General features: G+C 40.7%; 1 protein-coding gene across 4 annotated transcripts in view; it reads right to left on the bottom strand.

Moving 5' to 3' along the window:
- pcdh15a (protocadherin-related 15a) overlaps positions 1–24,792 on the bottom strand; it is a 249,930-nt gene that overhangs the window by 11,109 nt on the left and 214,029 nt on the right. For all 4 annotated transcript variants that reach the window (XM_042010341.1, XM_042010343.1, XM_042010344.1 and 1 more), the window contains 6 exons: positions 14,939–15,154; positions 13,047–13,135; positions 10,501–10,677; positions 7,658–7,876; positions 6,289–6,297; positions 5,468–5,587 (listed from right to left, as the gene is read on the bottom strand). In XM_042010341.1, coding sequence (XP_041866275.1) covers positions 5,468–5,587; positions 6,289–6,297; positions 7,658–7,876; positions 10,501–10,677; positions 13,047–13,135; positions 14,939–15,154 — 830 coding nt within the window. The remainder of the gene's footprint in view (positions 1–5,467; positions 5,588–6,288; positions 6,298–7,657; positions 7,877–10,500; positions 10,678–13,046; positions 13,136–14,938; positions 15,155–24,792) is intronic.

The following is a 24,792-nucleotide window of genomic DNA, read 5'->3' as shown; positions in this document are numbered from 1 at the left end:
TAGAGGAAAGGAAAAGGTAACAGTAGCTGACAGTCCCACAGGCAGCAGCCTTGGTTAACGATTGATTGGTTCTCTAATTAGCCTTTTTCACTGTGCAGACGGACATCACAGTGACTACTTTATCATGCTGAGAAGATCTCTGGAGAAGTGTGCAAAGACAGATTTCATGGGGGGTCAGTTCTCTTAATTCAACAAGAGCCTGCTGGGTGCCCTGCCAGCGTATTTAACTTTTACCACAGACGTGCCTGGTTTTGGTACTCTTTAATATTCTTATGTTAATGAGTACCAATATTATGAGTAATAATATCACAGTTATTATAGTTATTATTCTTTAATAAAATTTCCACCTGTTGCCTCTCTTTTTTTTAGAAAGTTCTACAACATTCAAAGTCAATAAATGTTTTAGTAAATGCATTGTCCACAAGTATTCAAGATGCGTCTCTCATTACTGCGGTTTACAACACACTTTGATTCATTTTTGTATGCAGTTAAAAACAATGGCAAATAACAAAATGAGAGTTTAATTCACAACAGCATATTGTAAATATGTTTAATCATAAAATAAATGCTCACCCTTACTGAATCTGCAGAAACTTTTTTTTTAACATTGGTATACCTTGAGGGGAACTGGGTAAATTTTCTTTTGTGAGACAAAGAAAAAAAGAAAAAAAAGAAAACCTTTATAATTTGAAGGAAGGAACGATATCCTACATTTCAATGCACAAGTTAAAAAAAAAAAAAAAAAAAAAAAAATCAAGCAAACATATTAAATTATTAAGATGCAGCCAGTAAGAAACAGACCCCAGGGCTGTGGGAGTTTCCAATATTGGCATTTAGTATAATGTAATTAAAATATTTTTGGCTATGAAACTTCAATGCAAAGCTTATGCTTTTTGCATGATAAACTCAATAACCTGTGAACTCTAGGGAATATTTAACACTGTCAGACATTACACCAGTTAAGTAAAATAAATAACTAAATTAAGTTGAACTCATATTGAATATTCAAGCTTCTTTTATCTCCTAATGCAAACCTATAAGCATATTCTACAGTCAGTGGCAGACCTGAGCACAATTCTTGGTTGCTGTCCAGAACTGATTTCCACACAAAATTATCAAATAAAAAACAACATAACAAAACACTTTTTTCATGAATAATATCAGTAATATAGTTTGATATAACCAGTTTTATATAAAATACTGCTAAATGTGCAAAATGTAAACAACAGAAACAGAAGAAAACAGGCTTGAAAATGTAGAGATGGAAATAATATGATGAAACAAGAAGAAGTCATAACACTGTAGACTGAGAAGAAAAGTGTTCACTGAGCTCAGCCGTGTTCGAGATGTCTGAGTTCAGTTGGCTTATCTGCTCAACCGATTCTGCTATGTTCTGTTGACTTCCTCTGTTTTCAGCACAGTTTATATTTGTAAAATCGATTTGGACTTCAGAGCTGGAGTCAGTCATATCTGGCACACTCTGCTCATCGCCCGAATCAAAGCTTTGCAGTTTGTTCACACTCTCCGATTCCTCAGTCACTTGCGGTTTCTTGCTAAACTTGGGCACCTTGCAATTTTTGTCTACTTGACTGTAGAGGTTGGCAACAGATCTTTCGATGTCAGCTAGATTCTGGATGTTTTTTAGGATCCCTTTAAGCTCTTTTTTACTCCCAACGTCAGTTTCCGATGGGGTAAGACGAGGTGGGTGTTTTCGCTCTGAGACAGGACGAAGAGAGGACACAGGTGGTAGAGAAGTTGGGACAAACTGGACAACTGGACGGGGTTGATCAGTAACAGGTGAGACAGGAGGAAGTGGTGGTGGGGGTGGAGGAGGAATAGGTTTATTGGTTGGAGGAGGAGAGGAAGGAGGGGTAGACTGCTTGTCAAAGTAAAGAGGTGAAGATGGCGCAGAAGGAGTTGAGGGAGAAGATGATGGAGGGGATGTAAGTGGGGATGGAGGACATGGCTGTGGAGGAAGAAAAGAAGAAGGAGGAGGAGGTGGAGGAGGTGGGGGATTTTCTGGTGGGTCTGGTATGATCTCTACAGTGATCTGGCAAGGCTGCACTGTCATGTAGCTGGAGATGCTTGAGCTGAACTTTCTCAGAACAGGGGGTGTAGGTCTCTGATTGGCTGATGGCCATGACTCATTAGACTGGGTGATGATAATACTGGGAGGTATATCTCTGCCCACAGAAATTGGGCTATGTGGGTAATCCATGATGGAAAGGAGCGTTTCTGAAGTCAGCTCCAGCATGTCATCACTCTCCATATCCCTGACAAGGATGGAAGAGATTGAGCCAAGGGAGTCCCTGCTTTGTTTGAGGGTTTGTTCATGGAAGGCTTGTTGCTCAAACTGCCTGGCCTGCTCACGAACTGACAACTTATTCTCCAAGCTGTCACTCAGATGAAGCATATCCGAACTTTTCGGCCTTTGCTTGCTTCTCCCAGCTGCTTGAAGTATTTTCAGCTCCCAATCGGCTTGATCCATTAGACCTTGTCTTCTTGGCGATTCGTAGCCTTGCAGCCCTCCGTGAATGCGAGCAGGCATTGACCATGTGCAGCCTGAACCTGCTGAGTGGGAGGGAGAAAAGGAGAACCACTTTCCAGATGGACTGTCCCCACTTGCAAAGATGTCCGGACTGCCAATGGGACGGTTACCATCATAGATGGGGTTGTGGGTGGTGAGTGGATTGCCGTCAGAGAGGAGGGTCACGTTGCTTTCGGACTTGGGTAAGTTGAAGAGCAATGCTCCGTTGCTACGGGCTGCAATGGTGCGACTGGCAAAGGAGCTAAGAATCCTCTGGCGGTCGGCCTCCTCAATGACTGACTTTTTAGCCCTGTTCCAGTGAAAGGTGAAGGTAAAGAAGAAAAAAGACTTGAAACTGATGAAAACTGATGGTTTAGGGTTCAGCGAAGCAAAGTAAAAATGGTGGTGCAGAAGCAACAGTGCTATTCTATGTTCATTTTTCACCACACTGTAAAGTGACTGATCTTAACAGGAAAACAAAACAATGGTTTTGTTTTTCATTAATTGAATGAATGGTTTTGTTTTGTTTTATTGGACAAACACAATACTTGTTAAATAATAGTCTGATATGGCTAACATTTTGTGGTTGGATTTTGAAGTTATTTTCTCTCTGGAAGCAGCGGAAATTTTATAGTTTTGGGTGTTAAAAGTCTGCTGAATGGAGAAGAAAAACTTAATCTTGTGTTCTTTGAGGATAATTAAATGAAGGTGACCCTTCGAAACATTTTAATCTTATGCAAAAAATGTGCAAATAGTTGTATAATAGTTGTAAAAAGAGTAAAATTATGAAGCTCATAGAAATACTTGGCTTTGTTCCAGAGTGTACAACTGAACAACACAAACCCATACTGGGTGCATTAGTACAATCAGTCACAACACAGAGGATTATGAATAGATGTGAAAATAAAGTGGACACCACACACAAGGAGACAGTAATCTAATGAAAAGGGACATCTATAGGGACATCTCTTCTCATGTGCACTACCTCTAAACAAAGGGAACTATGCTTTTCCTAATAACACAGAAGCAGGTTATACTGAAGTTGTTTGCATATCAAGTTTGTATCTTTCCATGTAAGATGTTTTATATACTTGTGCTGCAAAGAAAGCAGCACCCTGGGTCTGATGCATTTTATTCCTGCAGCAGTTGTAGATATTTAAATATGAGGCTAAATCAAGCAAAAAGCGCAACCACCATCTGAAACACCTTCTGTTTCTTGCTGAACTTATAGAAGTGTTACACTTGAATGTCCTGCTGATCATGTTGAAACTCCTCATTAAAATTAGGACCACCAAGTACTGCAATGCCTTATCCAAGTATTCTTGATATTTGTCATAAAGTGCTTGGTGCTGTGAAACAAAAATAATTTATCCATAGACAGATATGATAAGACCATAATGTAGGGTGGCTCTGACCAGTTAAACAACTTTCAGGGATTTGATTGTGTGAGAAAAAAGGAGAAAATCAAAGCTGCTCTTATAATGTTAATGACGGACAAGGGTTTCAGCATCAGTGTGTAAATATAATTGACGTGATGGCATATTTATTTTGAATTGTGTTTAAATGTCAGATGACAAATACTTGGTATGCAAAAGCTTGAAAAATGGCATAAACTTTTCCACTCCTTCCAATTGCTAACCTTTTAAAAAGTTTATTCACGGTGCTGGTTTATATGCCTACATATGTTTAGCAAAACCTACAAGTAGGAGTGAAAACCAGGGTGCAGCTGTTGGGTGATATTTACACACAATATTATTCATCTTCATGGACCTCATAAGGCAGGATTACTTACTGCAGTCTGAATCCAGAGAGACAAGGGAATAGAAATGATGGAAAGATAAAAGCACACAGATGGTAAGAGGACTAAAAGACAAATGTCAAAAGACTTGATGAGAAATGAGGACACACCAATGACGTGTTGATACAAAGTGTACAGGAAATTTCTGCTTCCTGAGCTTAAGTGCCACACTGACACACACAATATAACTTTGAGCAAAGAAAGTCTTCCAGTGTTTTAAATGCAACTGTTCGGACACAATGTAACTTTCTGCATATAAAGTTTTAAAGTAATTTAAGTGCCACTGTTTGGGACCAGCTCCTCTTCTTTCTGTAACAAGTTGGGAAATGAACCGCTAATAAATGGCACTCTGCTTACAATGCAAATGAGAGTGAGAGAGTTTCTGCTGCAACTGAACAAAAAGCTGCTTGTTGCATCCTGTTGGTTAACATCTGTTGTGCTCGATACAGCTTGACATTAATTTGTCATTTTCTTTTTCAAACACCATTTGCGACAGTGCCAGTATTCTTATAATACACTGTCAATCAAAATAGCTTAAACCCTTAGGGCAGGACACAATTTTAATCCATACTCCTTTGACATGCAGGCATTAAAATATCTTGACTAAAGACAGTTTTTAATATTAAAGGTGAAATTTCATTTTGCTGAGGGGAAAATACTTTGGATTTACTGTATGAGGGCACTCAACATATTGGGGGTATTAATTAAAGCAATTTATGGACTGAAACATACTCTTACCTCGAGAGAGGGACTTGCAAGAATTCATACACATTCACAATAGAAACACATAAGCTAATGTCTAATTGCCAGCTGGCGAAATTGCAAACATCAAGAGTACATTTAGAAAGCAAAGCAGAAGAGAAATTCAATGGATGCAGCCACAAATATGTCAGATGAAGCAATGAGATTTATGAGGTTAACATCCGGAGCTGCTAGTATTAATTTAAAAGAGATGGCTGTTATTTGGATCTCAAACTGTTTTTTTTAATAAGCAGGAAAAAGCCAAGATAAGTATTTAAGCACTTCTTCTAAACAACAGCTGAGAGGAAGCAAACCTGCTTAGCCAGTTCCCATGCCTGCTGACCATGGGAATTACTAGGATGTGCAAGCTGAGAGATAAATAGCAATGGGACATGACTCACATGCTACTGTCGCCCAGCTCTTCATAGAGGTTAGCACTGGGAGTAGCTGCTGGAGCTGCTTTCCCTCCTGGTGGTAAAGCCATCTGAATCCTAGCAGTTTTGGCGCACTCTGCCTGTCGCCTGGGCAAAGCAATTCACACACATCATTAAAGGTAATCTTAGTTTCCTTGCAAAACTTATAAACACACATGTTTAGTGCTTTTCATGAAGTCTCTAGGTTGGATTGAACATGTTTTCATCTGTAATATTTGCAAAGAAAGTTTAACTGGTAAAACTAAAACTACCACTAGATATGGTCATGTTTTAAAAACATTTTGGGGAAAAAGAATGAATTTTTTTAAGGTACCTTTAAACATAAAGCACTTATCTCAAATCTCTGATTTGTAAACACTCTTCTATATTTAAAACTGCCATCTGTGCCATTTGTTATTTTCATGGAACCAGTAGCACATAGCTAATTGTAGACAGAGTTAAGCCATGGAACACTTGATAAATGATATGGCAGAGTTAAAGTATGTGTCAGGATGGCTTTGGGTTTATTTTCCTTCTGAATTTTATTGGATTTTCCATGTGAAGAGAAGCTGTTCTGCTAAATTACACATTCAGGTAGTAATCTACAAGCTGAGTCTGTGTTGTTTCATGTCATTATGTCAGCAACATTATAGGAAAGTTGAATTAATGAGCACAAGCTTAGTTTGTCACACTGTCACAACATTCAGCCCATCTTTAGATAACTAATAAATAACAAGTGAAAGTGTACTTTTTACATAGCCATGCACATAGTGAGCAAAAAAGCAAAAAGAAACAAAAGTATTACTTACTCTTTGAACCTGATGACAGTTTTTATGCAGCAAAAAGGATATACGAGAGAAAGGGAAGACAAAAATGAGTATATATACATATATATTTAGTATTTACAACTACAACAACCTAGAAGAAATTTAGAAATTTAATAAAAAGAGGTGAATATTATTACCAGTACTGTTACTACTTATACTATCCTACTTTAGGAGAGCTTTTAAAACAAATATATGTGCAATATTTAGAAATTTACATGATCCTTAATAAAACCAAAAACCTATATGCTAAAATCAAAACTGATGTATACAAAGATGGATATTGCTCCTAGCAGTGGCTGCAGGGTCACACAGAAAAAAAAGCTAACTAAACTAAAACAGCAACAAAATCTGTTGCATTGCCATCTGAATGTTGTGTGTTTTATATAGCCATTACTAACTGACAACAAAATGTAATTATTCCACATGAGTGAACAGGTTGATATTTTAAGTATTATTGTCATTTCCAAATTTACATAACGGTTTGTTATGTTGACAAACACAAATGAGAAAATTACCTTTACCATAGTGATGCCATCACTGACATCGTGCCATCTGCCTCGACAGTTTGTGTGTTAGGTCTAATGTCATCATCAACAGTTTTCTGCTGTGTCTGGTCCGTGCATTTGGATTACAACCACCCCTCTACCAATCTGCTGTGTCTAAACGTTTGCCAAACATAACCTTTTGCAGGATACCAACAATGATACGGGCAAAGAACCTTGCTCCTGCCAAATGAGAGTTTGTTTTCTTCACTAAATGGTGCTTTAAACAAAAAGCATTGCATTCTTTAAAACTGCAGTGTGGGCATCATAGAGTGCAACAGAGCCAGAAAAACAGAGGGAAGGCTGCTTTGTGTGTGTGTGTATGTGCGTGTGTCAGGCAGAGATGATTAAGTATTGTGAAGACACACTGTGATGATCACAATTGGCTGTAGATGTTTGTCACAAATGAGTGTTAATTAATCAGCTTTCACAGAGCATGAGCAGGGGATTAGCCCAGCAAAGTGCGCAGTCAGCATGTGTGATGGGAGTTACATAGCAAGACAGAGACAAACACATGCATACTTAACAATTGCATTTTCATTAATGCTGTTAGTTTTTTTCTTTTTTTTCTAGCTCTGCTATAAAGGCCACAAGTTGCAGGATATAAATAATGGATTAAATTCCAATGATAAATGTCTGATTTGTCTGTGCAATGCAGTCAAACCTTTGGGCTTACTGTGTGAACGTAGCACTATATCTCCCAAGACGGTCATCAGCTTAATTGAAATGTATTTCTCTTTTAATTTCCTGAAGAAGATGATTAATCGACTGTAGGAGGTGGTAATTATTACTAAAACAAGGGTACTGACTGTTTGTAGGTGACCATGACGATGAGGATGGCAGGGATGCAGCAGAGGATAATGATGATGGCCAAAGCCAGAAGAGCTCCTTCTGTGTAGCCCACAGCCTGTGCAGCCTTCTTAACACTGGCAACGACGTCCGGTGAGCGGATCTCAAGGATGCGGCCGCCCTCTCCCAGATATGGTTGGAACTCTTTATTGATTTCCAGGACATTACCGTCTAGAAATCTGTAATTTATAAAATGCAAGCAGAACGTTGACAAGAAATGCTTTGAAGCAGCTAAGTCCCTGTTTAAAATTTATAATTGCACTAATAAATGCAGGAATCTCTGTTCACTTGAGGGCATAACTGTAAGCCTTTGCTAATAACTGATCCACTTATCTACTTTATATTTATGATGGGCTATTATATGTTTGACTGAGTACTTTCTTTTTTGCCCTGACTCGTGTTGTATGTGCACACTTTTGTAATTTTGCAATTATTTACTGCCTCTGTGTGTAAATGGCCCACAGTCCCACTCCCTGGGACTGTTTCACAGCAGGTTCTGTGACATTCCTGAGCATTCAGTATATTGTGGGCAACCTTTAGCTATACATCAGGACCAGCAGCCCCACAAATTAAAATGCAAAGAGGTTTTTGGCTCAGAGCTCCAAGCCCCAAGCTACAAGCATGTGCTGGCTTGAAGATAGCTCTAGCCCGCAGTGGCTTGGTGGTATGAAATGGCTATTGGTAAATTGTAGCCTCACCACCCCTCACATAATTAATTTTCCAACCAGAGGGAAACATTTCAGGAAAATGAGAGCACCATATCACCATAATCTTACGCTATCGGCACTGTTAAGGTTTCCATTGTTTCAGCTCATTATTTTGCTTTCTAGCCTTTATTATTGCTTTGTGTTTTACTCTCACTGGGCTCACAGTGTCATTTATAACCAAAAACAACAAAAAAAGAAGTCTAAACACTTCACATAGTGTATGGTCAGCAAAGCTCAGAAAACAGATATTCAACAGTACTTGATTGATAACCAAAAAAAAAAAAAAAAAAAAAAAAAGAAAAAGTCAATATTGGACATTTATCACAAGGCTGAGGTTATGATAAATCAATATTTTGTATGCACAGCTTATTTCTTCTACTTAATCAGTCAAACTAAATAAAATAAATAAATGAATAAATAGTTATTGCAGGTTTGAGTATTTAATTTGTTAAGAGAAAATTTCAAGGTCAGTGTAAGAATTTAGATAATTACATTATATGAGATTTAAAAGCAGCAGGGAGTTAAAATTTATTTATCTAATCCAGATAATACACATTTTTTTATGTGTATGTGGAAACAAAGGCCACACAGTGTTGTTTTTAACTTCTCAGTTTAAAGTAAAGCCCCGTGGCCTTAAATTGTATCAACACTGTGTAAAATGTATATGCATATAATAAATCTACCCACAATTATTATTTTCCAGGATTATTTTGTGACAATAAGCTACAGAATAGCTTTCAAACATTTTGCATCACATAAGGGTTAAGTCACTGCCATGTCCAATTACTGTCATTTTCTGTTTTTCTATAGATAGATAAATACGTGGAGATGAAGGTTATTGAATGGACCCTGGCAATCCATCCTCTAGAGACATGAAATTGTAGCAACAGCTGCATTCAAGGTGGAGTGGGGACAGGGTGTAATGCAAAAACCCACTAACAATGCCATTTTTCTCCTTCTGTGATCCAACAGCAAAGCTGCAGCTATATAACATGCAATTACCCCTCAACACCATTAGATGTGCACTGCATGCATAAAAAAGCCTTTTTGTCTCTAATCTGTATTTTTCTGAGGAAGAAGATACTTATTAAAGCAGGAATGCACCAAACTTCTTTCAAAATGTGCTTGGCTCCCTCAGAGGCTGCCACTAACATGATAATATCTGGTTTTGATATATTAACAATATTAACCATATATATATATATACTATTACATCAGGAGCCACCCCTCTCATGGTTTAGTCTCATACTAAGGTTTATGAGAAAGTAACATGAGAGGAAGCCTTTTACAGTGTCAGAAAACAGAATTGGCAGTAACCATGGTTTAAAAAAATAGAGACAGGAGATGATGTTAGGCTGATAAATCTAAAGAAGCCCAAGCATAAACTGGGAAAGCATGAAGGGAACAACTCAGTGGAGGTATTTCTATTGATTGGAAACTCTCATGCTCTGGTAGAGCCAGCGATTGAAGATTGGCGTCTGATTGGTTTGACAGATGGAATAAGAAACATGACAACGGTAAGTGCACTACTGTCCTGTGGTGCCAGCTCAGGCTAAGGCCCTTTTTTTCCCTTATGATGGGTAGATAAGACATCTTGCACGCACATTTCTATGGTGCTTTGCCCTCTTTGGTGTTTTAGCATGCTGTCTTAGATAGACAGACTGGGCACTTTCTAGCTCTGCATCCTGAAATAAAAGGAATAAAATGTTTTGCTGGCATGTCTCCCAGCTCCCAGAACAGCCTTTGAGGTAGTAGCATGATGGGTTGATGGACTGATTGAAACACTCCCTGCTAGTTTTTCATTTTGTCCCTTTCTGACCTTAACCTGTCCTCTTCTTCTCTATACTATATCATCCCTCATTGGCAGATATTGTGCCTCTTCAAGATAATCAGTGTCTTATATAAAAAAGCAGCAAAGGCATTGAGATATAGCAGAATATGAAACCAGGGGGACCTTTCCAAAGAGATATTTGCTGTTTGAACAAACAGCTAAATAGACATTACAGAAAAAAACCTCAAACATAGCAGGGATATTAAGGCATCAGTATAAACCAAATGGTAGATTGGATTTTTTGTAATAAAATTCCCAGACTTACTTAAAGAGCTCTTGGCGTGAAATGGCCCTGTTGGTGACCGGGTCAATGGCGTACACCATCAGGTCCGACTTACTGTAGTCTTCTAGCTCAAAGCCATCACCATGACGTCGTGGTCCAATGGACTCCACAATCACTTTGGCTCCAGGAATCTGATCTTGGATGTGGCGTTCCAGAATCCTGAAATGAGATCCAAAATCTCCAGTTTAACATATACATTTAGTCTTATATAAGCCAAAACTAAGGTTTACATTAATTTAAAATAATATCTGGCAATTTAATTCCCTAAGTATATGACAGCCACTGATCCTAAGTGCTCCACTCTGACAGTGACTGTCCCATTGTGGAGCAACCTGCCTCTCCACACTAGGCTCCTGGCAAAATTAGGCTATGATAATCTTTTTTTGGCAGGGAGAAATCAACACCTTAAAATACAGCTGATAGTGGAAATCTTGGCATGGTGGATAAATTGTTTAAAGACTCAGGTAAAACGGTCTTGGATCCTCATCAGTAGTCAGCAAATAGGGAGCTTTCAAATAGCATCACCGTAAGGAGCTTAGCATAACAAATGTATGCGTTTTTTCTTAAGTTTAAAGACCAGTGCCACTTATGTAGAAGAGACATGGTAAGCTCTGGAAGTACTACTATTAGCTCCCATTTGCCTTTCAGATTAATTTGGTTAAACACTATTCCCCTCAGAGGCAGAAAAAAGATGAGTCACGAATGTCTACCATTAATTATTTGGCCTAGCAGAACACACTCCAGTAGAGAGACTTAAATACACTAGTTTAACTCCCAGCACATCACACATGATGCCCCACTGCTACTACAACCCCCTTACATTACAACAACATTACACAGCAGGGCATTTTAGACACAGCTTCATTAATCTGAAGTGGGGACACATTTGCCATTATACAAATAACCACCATAGACAAGCAGAAGACAGAAAATAAAGACATCAAATGCAAAACAGGTAAAAATAAAAGGCCATAAAAACATTTACAAACTTTATTTCCAGCTGCAAGCAACAACTGACTTATAGTCTGAAAGTGATCTTCCAAAAAGTTTTTAGGGTATAAAGACAGACCTATAAGAACATTTTTTCAAACCCCTAAAATTTTCTTGAACATAAAAAGAAAATGGCCTCTTGATAACTCAGGAAAGTGTCACCAAACAAATTAGGAAGGTGAATGTCCACAGATTTCCTCTGTGGGAGAACATTCTGCCACTGTGCTAAACAGCTCAGTGTGGTGATCAAAAAACTGTTTAAATTGTGCCTGAACAGTGGATACATTCCAAAATTGTGGAAAACCTCCAACATTATTCCCTTGCCTAAATCTAAACGGCCAAAAGAATTCAGGCCCATAGCTCTCACATCCTTGGTAATGAAAAACTTTAAGAGAATCCTTAAAGAAATTCTCTTTGGTCATATTGGTGACAAGCTGGGGTTTGCCCCAGAGCTGTGTTCTCTCACCCCTGATGTACATTATGTATATGGACATTTGCAGAGACAACCAGGAGGACAGTTATCTGTTCAAATTCTCACATGACATGTTATTTTTTTCTCTTGTTGTCTGATTTTGTCACATGGTGGGTGAGACAATTATCTGGAAAAAAAAAAAAGAAAAAAAAAAAGATAATTTACCTCAGGTAACACTTGTGCCTGGATCATGTGTGTGTATATCCCTGATTTACACTCTCTGTGGAGCAGGCAGGTGCTCAGGTTAAGCAAAGAGCATCATTAGTCACTCCGATCATGTCCTCAAAGAGAGGCTTGCCTTGATGCCCTCTGGGAGGCGCTATCTGGCTCCCAGCAGGAAAACAAATAGATATACGCTAATCCTTTTATTCCTCTTGCCATCAGGCTTTTAAATGCTAGTTAAATGTTGTGTTGTTTTTAGGTTTTAATCTGTTTTATCTATTTATTTCTATTGTTTCACTTTTCACAGATGGTGAAACTGCTGCACTTTGAGGCTGGATCTTTTAGCTGTTTAAGTTCTATCCTGAATACTCACTGATCTATGCGTAACGTGGAATGTATGGATAATGTCCTGTTGTTTGCTGCAACTCATGTCTGCAAACTGAATTGCCCCTTGGGGATAAATAAAGTTTTCTGAATCTGAATCTGTCTGATGCAACAAGAATGAGAATAGGAAAAAATAAAGTGACTCACTGGCTCATCCAGGGGCTTAATAGATTCATCATTCTCATCAATAACATACAACTGATGAAAAACAAGATGAAGCAACAAAAGTTCTACATAATATGAATATTTTTTATTGGCATAACTGATGTGACCACATCACTGTGATACTTAAAAAAGTAATGAAAAGAGTATTTAGAGGCCAAGAAAATGTACCATAGAATAATATATTATATTTAGAAGCGTAGCATTACATACATGATTAAAAAAAAAAAGAAAATAAACGTTTTATTGCAGCATGCAGTTTAATATAAAATGTACACATAAAATAATTTCTAGTCATATGCAAACACCAGTGTAGGCTGTTTCTCATAAAACAGAAGCAATATGACTTTTATCTTACTTTATGAGCTCCTCCTTATTCTCTTCCACTAAAGTGGGAGGGACAGTGGACACAACGACTTGCATGTCCAGTGCATTTACCACAGAGACCTGCAGCAAACAGAGAAAGAAAAACGTACTAACAGGTTAAAAAAAAAAGTCTGCTGGAAATTAAGACAATTTTTGATTAAGTCAGTTATTCATGTGTCCCACTGTGAGTTTGGTTGAATGATTGAATTGATTCTTTCAGAGCACTAACTAAGTCAGGCCTTCTAATTGTGTGATTGTATCGGTGCCATGCGGCACACCTCACAGGGCATAATTCTGATGCCACAGTTAAGTGCATAGGCATCCGCCTCTGTGCTCTGAAGCCAAATCTCCCATGTGGCTCCTGTGAAATTAGCTTTCCCCTTGAAAATTAACGAGTGCTGTGGTTAAGCACTCGCTTCTCTCTCATATTCAGGCAATGTCCCAGACCACCCTTCTGTCTCATTAGAGACTTGTTAGCCAGACATATTTCACTGGAACGAAAAATAAGCCTGCCCACAGTCAGGAAAAAATAAGCACTGAATTGGGGGCAAGAGCTGAGTCCAAACAGCGGGTGTGTGTTGAAATTACTTGGAAAAAGGCAAACATACAGGACAGCAGATGCACCTAATGTGTATAAAGTTAATTCTCAAGGCTGAAAGAATTACTTTAATTGGATCATCAGCAAGTGGCAGAGGCCGAACGGTGAGTGTTTTGTACCTTCTGTGAATAATTCAACAGAATAAAATGAAAACATTTAGTGGTGAGTAAACAAAGCAAATACAAAAGATATATTTAATAATTTCAGATCATAATGACAAGTTATCATGATAACAAAACAGCGATTAACTAAAAATGCTCTAATATAAAGCTTGCATGTTCTTTATAGCAGACTTTGATGAATTGGTGGGAGAAAGCTCTAATTTTTCTATCATGACATGATCCCAAATGATTAAGCAGCAGTTTGAGATAAACACTACTAAAGAACATGCACAGTTGAAGCATTATACAAGGATATAAATCCTCTTTTTTATAAAAACATAGCGCTTTAAACCTATTTTCTTGTTAGATGTTCAAGTGACCCTAAACAGGGTTAACAGGGGATAAAAGAAAGCATATCATCATTCATTTTTTTTTCTTTTGTGAACATTGCTTAGAGATGGGAGCTAGAGTTGAGAGGTTCCTAGGACCTAAGAAATCAGAAAACCTTCATGTTAACTCATAAAGATCTGAAGCATTTCTTGCATCAGGTCATAATGAGCTAAGACTACTATTCTGTTTGATGTGAATTCACCTTGATATACTTTCATAGCATATTTTTTCATCATGTTTTATAATCAAGCACAAATATTTAAGAGGTTCTAAGATCTCTCATCAAGTTTAGAAAAACATCAATATTATAATTTCTTTTAAAAACAACTGCTGCTTTTTCCTGGCATAGACAGTTAAATAAATAAATAAATCTTCCTTTCCAACAGATCACTGTCTTACTGTATAAGGTCCTCTGTCTGAGATTGATACAAGTTATTTAAAAGAAAAAAAAAACAACAACAAAAAAACAAAAACAAAAATGTGTATTGAACTGAAATCCCACTGAAATTTCATGCAGGGAAACTTTAACTACACTTTAAAACAAAACCCTTTTCATAGTGAACCCAAAACATTCAAAATGACACTTCCATCAAGTAGGATGTGTGAGACGAAAATGCAGAGTTGAAAATTTATGCAGCAGAGGCTAAGTTTTTTTTAAAAAGCCACACAAAGCATGCATCAATAAATCTCTGCTGCACCAGTGACATATAAGCCAGGGACTGGAAGTGTATGTGCATCTTGTATACATTTATTGATGACCACACACTCAAATGCACACTCACACTGGATACTCACCACTACATCTGCACGGCTGCTGAAACCTTTCCCGTAGTCATCTGTGGCAATGACTTCAAACTTGAAGTAGGACCTACGCATATTTCGAAACATGACTGCTGACTTTACAATGCCAGTGTAGGTCTCAATGACAAAGCTGTCTTGACCCTCTGCTGTGGGAGGGATAATCAGCCGATATGCCATGGCACTGAAATTCCCAGTGTCCTTATCAGTGGCCTGTAACACACATGTAGCACATGATATTAGATTAGACAGGCAAACAGAAATGCTGGTGCAAGGTCTCATGAAAAAAAGACTCAGAATTAGGTTTCCATTACAAATCATCCTGAGCCAACATCCACTAACCACAGACCTTTCTCACAGCAAACATTTAGACCTTTCACATGGAGAGTACAGCTGCAATGAATGAAATAAACAAGGATCCTTTCAGTGCTTCTCTTAACCTTGAAAATGAACCAGGATGCATAACAAATGCCAAGTTTTATGCTGCCACCACTAATACACCTGTGCTTTTTTTTCTGTGATACACATTGTCAGCTGTAAAAAAAAAAAGAAAAGTTTATTGCTTGAGCTCTTGACCATGCCATTGACTGTTTAATTCAAAGCATATTACACCACTGTCCTCTTTACAGTAAGAATTACCGCAAATATACTGTACATATACATTTTTCATCTTTCTTTTAATTCGTTTTTTGCATATTATATGTGGAGAACCTCTGGTTATCAAATGTTCTCCCATATTCACTCTTTTGTAGTTCACAAAACCCTATGGGAAACTATCTGGCTCTTTAGCTGCAAAGTGGTAGACTATGTTTTCCAGCTTGTTGCTGGGGTTGATCAGGTAGTGTACAGTGAGGTGTTTCCTGGAAAACAGCTGCCTGCTGTGTTTATAAAGTGCTGAGAATGAACCAAAAGAAAAGTTGTGGTCAGACAGCTAAACAATAAGCTGGAATTTGCAATAAAAGTGCCATCAAGCTAAATCTTTTTTTTTTTTTTTTTTTTTTTTTTTTAACTTGTCTTGTCCAGCATCGTTGCAAACAGAATGATTGTCTGGCTGCTGTCTGGTGCTGGGCAATTTTACTCTATCAAGCAGGGATTTATACTACATGTATAAAGTCCCTCTTGATGACATGAAAAACTTTATTAAATCAGACTCTTAATGCTGGACTCGACCGGAGGGGACAGAGAGAGAGAGAGATAGAAAAGAAAGTAGAGAGAAGAGGGAGGGGAGAGAGAGGGACAGAAAGGGTGTGGGGAGTGCGGGTGGGGACTTAAAACATTATACAGAAAACCATGTAATCCATACTACTTGCAACATATATTGCTAAGATCATCCTGGCCAGTAGGTCATTACACAACTAGTTGATAATAGTAACAATAATAATAATCACAATAATAGTAATAATAATAATAGTAGTAGTAATAATAATAAGAGTAAGAGTAATAATAATAATAAGAACAGAAATAAAAAAAAAAAAAGAAAAAAAAATATGATAATAGATATAAGTGAAACTGCTGTATTCAAGAACACGCGCAGAGAAACCTGTGTGGATATGCTGGAGAACTCGGCCACATGGCGACGCAAAGACTGTGTGGAGACGTTCAGGAAGGAGTGACCATGCAGAGTGATCATGCAGATGCCACCTCACTTGAACAGAGGCCAGAGTCAGGCCAGCGGTCCCGAGACCCAGGCCACCAGCCCCCCCGTAGGCTACAGATCCCGACCGGTCCACAGAGACGACCACTCGCCCGCCCAGGAAGGCAGCAGCAGGAGACCCCAGCAGGAGCCGCCCCGCGGACACAGGGCACCGGCCCCGGCAGGCCGAGGCCAGCAGTCCCCGACCCCCCCGGGCACCGGCCGCCCGGGACAGACGGGGCAGAGGGCCCGGGCCCAGGAGCGCAGGGACACCCCCCACCCCCACAGGCCAAGGGCCAGCACGCCACCCGGGGGGACCCGGCCCGCCCAGACGGCCACCGCCAGAGGCCAGCCCCACACCCCAGCGCCCAGCCGCACACCCCGAGAACCAGTCCTGCCCCCCCCCCAGACCAACACACACAAACACACACACTCTCCTTCCACTCCTCCATTCATCCTCCCACACATACACCATCCAACCCTTACATACTCTGTCCTCCCACACACACACACCATCCTTCCACCATCCATCCTTCCACACACACACCATCCTTCCACCATCCATCCTCCCACACACTCACCATCCTTCCACCATACACTCTCCCACACCTACCCCATCCTCCCACACACACATCATCCCTCCACCACTCATCCTCCCACACATACACCATCCTCCACCTTCACACCTCCCACACACACACACACACACCATCCTTCCACTACCCATCCTCCCACACATACATCATTCTCCTACACATACACCGTCCTCCCTCTCCTACACCAAACATCCACCTTCACGTACCCCATCCTCCCACACACACACACACCACCCCTCCATCACCCACTCTCCCAAACATACACCACTCCCCCACACACACACCATCCTCCCTCCCATACACCATCCATCCTCCTGCACACACACCATTCTTCCACCATCCATCCTCCCACACACTCCCCCTCCCTGCACCATACATTCTCCCACACATACCCCATCCTCCCCCACATACATCATCCCTCCACCATTCATCCTCCCACACCCACACCACCCCCCCTCCCACACACCACACATCCACCTCCACACACCCCACCCTCCCACACACACACACCATCCCTCCACCACCCATCCCCCCACACACACACCACTCTCTCCCCCCCCCCCACATACACACACACACACAAACAAACACCATCCCCCCACCACCATCCTCCCGCCACCCCACGCCGCGGGGGGACAGCCCCAGCCAGGAGGCGAGGAGACACGAGCCAGGCCCCCACCCCCCCCACCCCGCCCCAGTCCCCCACTCCCCACCCCCAAAACAGCACCTTCCCCCCAGGGCCAGCAGCCAAACCCCCCGGGACAGCCCGCCCACGCCCCGGGCCAACGCGACAGGCCACCCGGCCCGCCCCGCCCCCGGGCCATCCATGGAGACAGGGGCGCTTGAAGACCCCATCGCCCCTCCCTCCCCCACTAGTGAGGGAATATATTATGTGCTGTTTGCAATTAAAAAAAGAGGGTTAAAATTGGGGGGCAGTAACTGCATTGAGGAGGGGGTGGGGCCACCTGAGCAGTCCCACCCACCTGACCTCGCATGTTCCACCCCCCAAAACGTGTTTGTATGTTGCAAATGTTATTTGTGCTCAGTGACTAAGTGGAATTAAAAGCTGGGAGGCATGCTGCCGCTCGGCGAAGCAACGGGGCCACTATGATGACCCCCCCTGCCCCGCCCAGCGCAACAAGCACACCCCCCACGGCCCTACCTGTGTATGTAGTGAAGAGTGGGGAGGGGAGGGGTCAGGAGATGTAGGTCCAGAGGGGGGTAAGCCTCCCCCCTGGAAGACGACCCGCCAGTGGCTTAGGGTGCCCCCGTCCCCCGCCGGCCCCGAAGGGCGTCACAGGCCCAGAGCAGGCACCCCAACCCAGGCACGCCACGAACCCCCCCAGGGGCCAGCCACCAGCCCAAGGGGCCACTTTCCTCTTTCTGAGTGGGAGGGGGGCGAGGCGAAGGAAGGGAACCCCAGGCCCCCGCCCCCAACACCCAGCCAGGGCGCCCCCCAGAGGACACGTCCTAACCCCCTGCAAACGCACACACTCCCTTTTTTTTTTTTTTTTTTTTTTTTTTTCTCCCCAGCCACTCACACACACTCTCACACACCTCTATATACCAACACCTCAATACGTGCACATACCTCCACACACACACGTCACGCACATACCTATAAACACACACACCGGTGCCCACATACACACACACTCTCATACCCCTCCATACACATACACCACTACACACACACTCACATACATACCTGCATATACACACAAGCACCTCCATACATACTCACGCCTCCACCCACTCCTTCACTCCTCCACACACACCTCAACCTCCACGTGCACACACTCATATATACATACCTTCACACACACCCACATCCCACATAGACCTCCACACACACACCCGCACACTACTCACACACACACATACACGCACACACCCAGACCTTCATACACACCCACACACACATACGGCACACACGTCCCTCTACACCCACCCACACACCAGCATACCCACAGACACACACACACACACACCCACACACAAACACACCCCCACCCAGGTTCCGGGGCTGCGACCAAGCACCAGGGCACGGACCAACCCCCGGCACGGCACATCCGGACGGGCCCAGCCCCCCCCAGCAGCGGCAGACCCCCCACCCCCAGGAGCGGGGGGAGACCCGACGCCCCAGAGCCCGGGGCCCCCACCCGGCCCACCCCGGGCCCGACCGGCCACCCGGCCAGGGGCCGACGGACACCGACCCAGGCACCCCGGCAGCCACCCCCCACCGCCACGAGGCAGCCCCACCCCGGGGCCCACCCAATGCCGCCCGCCCAGACCGGAACCCCCAGCCGACCCAGCAGCGGAGCAGCCTAGATCCCCACCCAGGAGACAACCGGAGACCTGAAGCCACCAGGGACCCCCCACCCACATCCGCCCCCATCCCAGCGAAGCCGCAATCCTCCACCTACATTAAGTGATGTAGCCAGTCACAGGGGACCAGAGGGAATGAAAGTCATCTGACTGGTTCCTGGAGGAGGCAGACATTGTCTCAATGCTGATGTGATCTAACAGGAGATTTCTAAACTGCTGGATAGACAAATTATTCTTATCTTTCCAGTTCACAAGAATAGTTTTCTTTGCGATGCATAAGACTGCGAGGACCAAGTTTATGGAGTGTATTCCTATGTTGGTGTCACCCAGGTCGCCCAGTAGGCAAAGTGTGGGGTTTGCAGGAAAACTAGTTTTAAACCATTTTGAGAGATCTTCACACACCTTAATCCAGAACCTTTGGACAGGTGTGCAGGACCACAGCGCATGGATGTAGCTATCAGAGGTGTTCTCAGAGCAGTGTGGGCAGATATCTGATGGTGAAAGGCCCATCCTGAACATCCTGTGTCCTGTATAATGAGTTCTATGGAGAATTTTGAATTGTATTAGTTGTATATTTGAATTCTGAGTCATTTTAAACGTGTTTAAACATATTTGTGACCATCTTTTCTGATCAAAGTTATTAGATAAATCATCTTCCCATTTTGAAGTCGGGAGAGATATCCTGTCTTCTAGCTTTGCAAGTAATCTATATATTTTTGATAATAATTTTGGAGTATTATGATTCAGGAATTCTGCTATTCTGACAGGAAGCTGCAAGTCTAACTGTACAGGGGTATACTTCTTACATATAATTGATTTTAGTTGGTGGTACTCTAAGAATTTATTGCTGTTGATTCCATACTGTGAGACAATTGTGTTGAAAGATACAAAGTTTCCATTTTCTATTATCTGTCCTAACTGTTGTATTCCTTTAGTCTTCCATTGAGTGAAGTTTATCATCTTTTTGTTCTGCAGGATGTCAGGGTTGTTCCAGATGGGTGTAAGTCTACATGGAAAGAGGGAAGATCTGGTTATCTTACAGAATTCCCACCAAGCCATTAAGGAAAAACGGATGTTAAGGCTTTTAAAGCACTTATATGGTTTAATGGTTGAGCTGATGAACGGCAGGTCAGAGATGACTAAGTCCTCACACAAAGCCTGCTCCACATCTAGCCACGGCTCATCCAGATAACTGGGTTTGAGCCACTTGGAGATGTACTGCAGCCTGTTAGCTATAAAGTAGTTATTAAAGTTTGGTAGGTCCAGTCCTCCTCTATCTTTAGTCTGCTGTAAGGTTTTAAGACTGATACGTGACGGCTTGTTTTTCCAAAGAAACTTGGATATGAAAGAGTCCAGAGATTTAAACCAACTGATGGAGGGTTTAGTGGGTATCATTGAAAATAAATAATTAACTTTAGGTAGGATCATCATCTTAATGGTGGCAACTCTCCCCATTATTGAGATGGGTAAGCGCCTCCACCGTAAGAGATCATCTTCTATTGTTTTTAGTAGCTGAACATAGTTTAATTTTGTTAAATCTGATAATCTGGGGGAAATATTTATACCTAAATATCTAATGTTTCCTGTCTGTATTTTGATATTAGGGATGTTTTGTAGGTCACAGTTGATGGACATGGCTGTAGTCTTAGACCAGTTAATAGAATAATCAGATATTGATGAGAACTTATTAATAACCGTGATTGTCTGAGAGAGTGATGTTTGTGAGTTCTGAAGGAAGAGTAATACATCATCTGCATAAAGACTTATTTTATGTTCTATATTTTTGCCCTGGATTCCTTTAATTTCTATATTTTGTCTAATAGCAGCTGCTAACGGCTCTATGAAAATGGCAAAAAGTGAGGGGGAGAGTGGACAGCCCTGTCTGGTGCCTCTCTGTAAGCGGAAGCTTGGAGAAGTTTGATCGTTGGTTTTCACACATGCATTTGGGTTATTATATAATATTTTAATCCACTCTATGAAAGAAGGTCCAAACCCAAATTTGTCTAGTGTTGCAAATAGAAACTTCCAGTTTACCCTGTCGAAGGCTTTTTCTGCATCTAGAGAAATGATTGTGGATTCTAGATTATGTAAAGTAGAGTAATCAATGAGGTTAATTAGTCTACGTGTGTTAGTAGATGAATGTCGACCTTTTATAAAACCTGTCTGGTCCGGATGTATTATAAGAGGGGTTATTTTTTCTATCCTTCTGGCAAGAGCTTTACTAATTATTTTCAGGTCTACATTTATTAAAGATATGGGACGGTAACTGGATGGAAGTGTGGGGTCTTTGCCTGGTTTTAGCAATAGTGTTATATTAGCTAAGTTCATATTTTGCGGTATTTTTTGTTTTTCCTGTATTTCTAACAACATATTATAAAATGTAGGAGCTAGCGTTGTCCAGAATTCCTTGTAAAATTCTGCTGAGTAACCATCTGGACCCGGGGCTTTATTGTTGGGCATATGTTGGAGAGCTTCGTGGAGTTCATCTACAGTAATAGGTGCATCTAAATTTATTTTATTTTCATTTTTTAGTTTTGGTAGATTAATGTTGTTTAAAAATTGTTCAATATGTTCATCTGTTGGATTAATCTGTGATTCATATAATGTTTTATAGAAGCTTCTAAACGTGTCATTTATCTTGTCTGGGTCATGGCTGATGTTTCCGTCTTGATCTTTAACAGAGGAGATTGTTGTTTTCTCCTTGTTTGTTTTTAGTTGATTTGCTAAAAACTTTCCAGATTTGTTACTGTGTTCAAAGTTCTCCAAGCGAAGTCTTTGCACTAAAAACTGTGTTTTTTTATCTATAATTTCTTTAAGCTGCAATTTAGTTTTCCTTATATTATTCATTGTGTGCTCTTCGGGGGAAATGCGGTAAGCCTCCTCCAATGATTTAATCCTGAGTTCTAATTCTAAAACTCTTGCTGTTTCCTTCTTCTTCTTATGTGAGGAGAAGGAAATTATTTTCCCTCGCATTACTGCTTTTCCTGCTTCCCATAGGAGACACGCTGAAGTTTCAGGCATGTCATTTTTTTCTATATAAATTGACCATTCTTTTTTAAAATAATCAATGAACTCAGGATCTTTCAATAAAGAGGTGTTAAATCTCCAGCTTTTACCAATCGGTTTATTATTTTTGTTTCTCAGAGTGAATGAAACTGGTGCGTGATCGCTAATGCTGATTGGATGTATCTGAGTCTCTGAAATGTCGCCATCAAGCTAAATCTAATGATCACAGTCTTCATGATGGTTATGAAACCATTTTATCTGGTAGTAGAAAAGTCCACAAACCTGCCTTTCAACCTCTGAAGTAAAAATTTTGATTGGCCACTGGTTTTACATGAAGGCATCAATTCTCTGAGTGCTTGTCTGTGACCGGTGACACTGATAAATAGGAGCAATCTCTTCTTTTTTCTCTGGCAATTGGCACAGGAGGGGTAGGTGGTAGAGGGCCCTGTCCCAATGACAGGACTGCATAAATCAACGCAGTCAGATATTCTCACAGGGCACAATTTGACCAAATATGTGTAGCAACATCATTTATGTAGGACAAACCTTTAAAAGTTTTATGGACACATGGGGGAGAAACTGTCGCACAGTGAGGTGTGGCTGCATGCTTTCACAATACAGCAATGGGAAAAATGCATGGTTACAGTGGTTTAGCCTACAGTATTAAAATAATAATAATAACACAAAACAATAAACTTTTTTTAGGAAAGAGCTGCTTCTCTTTTGAAGAAAAAAAAAAAGAAAAACACTATCATTTTTGTTACATCAAGAAGAGCAGGCAGTCTAGGGGGAAAATGACAAAAGCAATTTGCCTTCCCACGAGTCCTCTTACTTACTGGTTTGACATAAGTGCCACTTAAAGCAGCACGTAATCATCTAATTACACTCATTTATTAAAAAGTTTTCACTTTACTTTCCCACACAAACAAAATTAGACTTTGGAAAATTCACCAAATTTCAAACCACTTGTGACTATTTGTGTTGAAACTATTTCTGGCAATGAGACAAAAAAAAAAACATAACAGAAATTTAAGTGTTAAAATATAAAAATGGTAATAGGTTCTTTTTATTACATGGCAATCTTTAATGATCATCTCCAGGGAGGTTAAAGGGCACTTGGCTTCATAACTTATTAAGTAGTGCAAACAGTTTACACATGACAGATGCCAAAGAATTCTTGGCCGCTGATAAAGGATACACTTGACTCATAAATGTATAATCTATTGAAAAGATAGACACAGATTTCTAATTTAAGCAACTCAAGGGTTTTCATTTTCTAATGTGATAACAGTGCCACATCTAAGAGTTGTTTTATACTTTAATGGACGTCCCCGTTAATGGTGCTCTCAGTCCAAACAGATGGAAAGGCGTGTAGTCCTCTAAAAACCCAACATTGCAAAGCCATCAGAGCTGCTGCTACATGTTTGTTGATTGGCTAGAAGTTAGCTTGACAGAGCAATGCTAAAGCACCAATCGAAACATCAGCACAATTAAAACCAGCCCGTAGCTTCAACTATTTCACTTATTTCTGTTATTACTAGTAAGTGGCAGCAAAATGGTAAAACATAAAACTACACAAAGTTACAATCAAATTAGTTTACAGTTTGCAAATCATGTATTACACAAATACTCAGTCGATTTTCTCCAGCTTCCTGATGACTCTGAATTGGAATGAGCCTTATAGAAAATGGATGGATGATGATATGATCTGATGAGCTAGACTGTATAATGCATATGTAGAACAAATAACAAATTTATTTTTAACTTTTTTGATACCTACACCTGTAAATGCCTGTAAATTTGAGGAAAATGTTTAATAGTCCACTCTCATTCAGGTTGTACAAAACACTAAATATATACTAAATATTTTTTATTCATCCAGCTTTGTTCTCAATTGTCAGACACAGAAGTGCATACTGGGGCAATGTGAGGATCAATGCCATGTTCAAGGACACATTGACATGTGGAAGAGCTGGGAATCAAACCACCCATTCTCTAGTTGGATCGCTGGTTCAGAGTCATTCATTCATTGAACTGGAGCGACTGGTTCACAGCTTACTTTGATTATATAATACTGAGAAAATACAGATAGACTATATTAGGTTAGAGTATCTGTTCTGTGACTGTTCATTTTGAAAAGAAATGATTTAAAACAGAATGACTTCATGCAGTCTAATATTTGATCCTGAGGTCTGCTGTGGCTGATGTACTGTTTGTAATTGGGATATGCATTTCAAGTAACAAGACTTTTGAAATTGGGAATTATTTGACAGTTTTTGAACACATAC

This window comes from Melanotaenia boesemani, chromosome 16 (assembly GCF_017639745.1).
Source record: "Melanotaenia boesemani isolate fMelBoe1 chromosome 16, fMelBoe1.pri, whole genome shotgun sequence".
NCBI classification, from domain to species: domain Eukaryota; kingdom Metazoa; phylum Chordata; class Actinopteri; order Atheriniformes; family Melanotaeniidae; genus Melanotaenia; species Melanotaenia boesemani.
The sequence above is the reverse complement of the archived record's forward strand: the minus strand, read 5'-3'. Positions and strand labels throughout refer to the sequence as shown.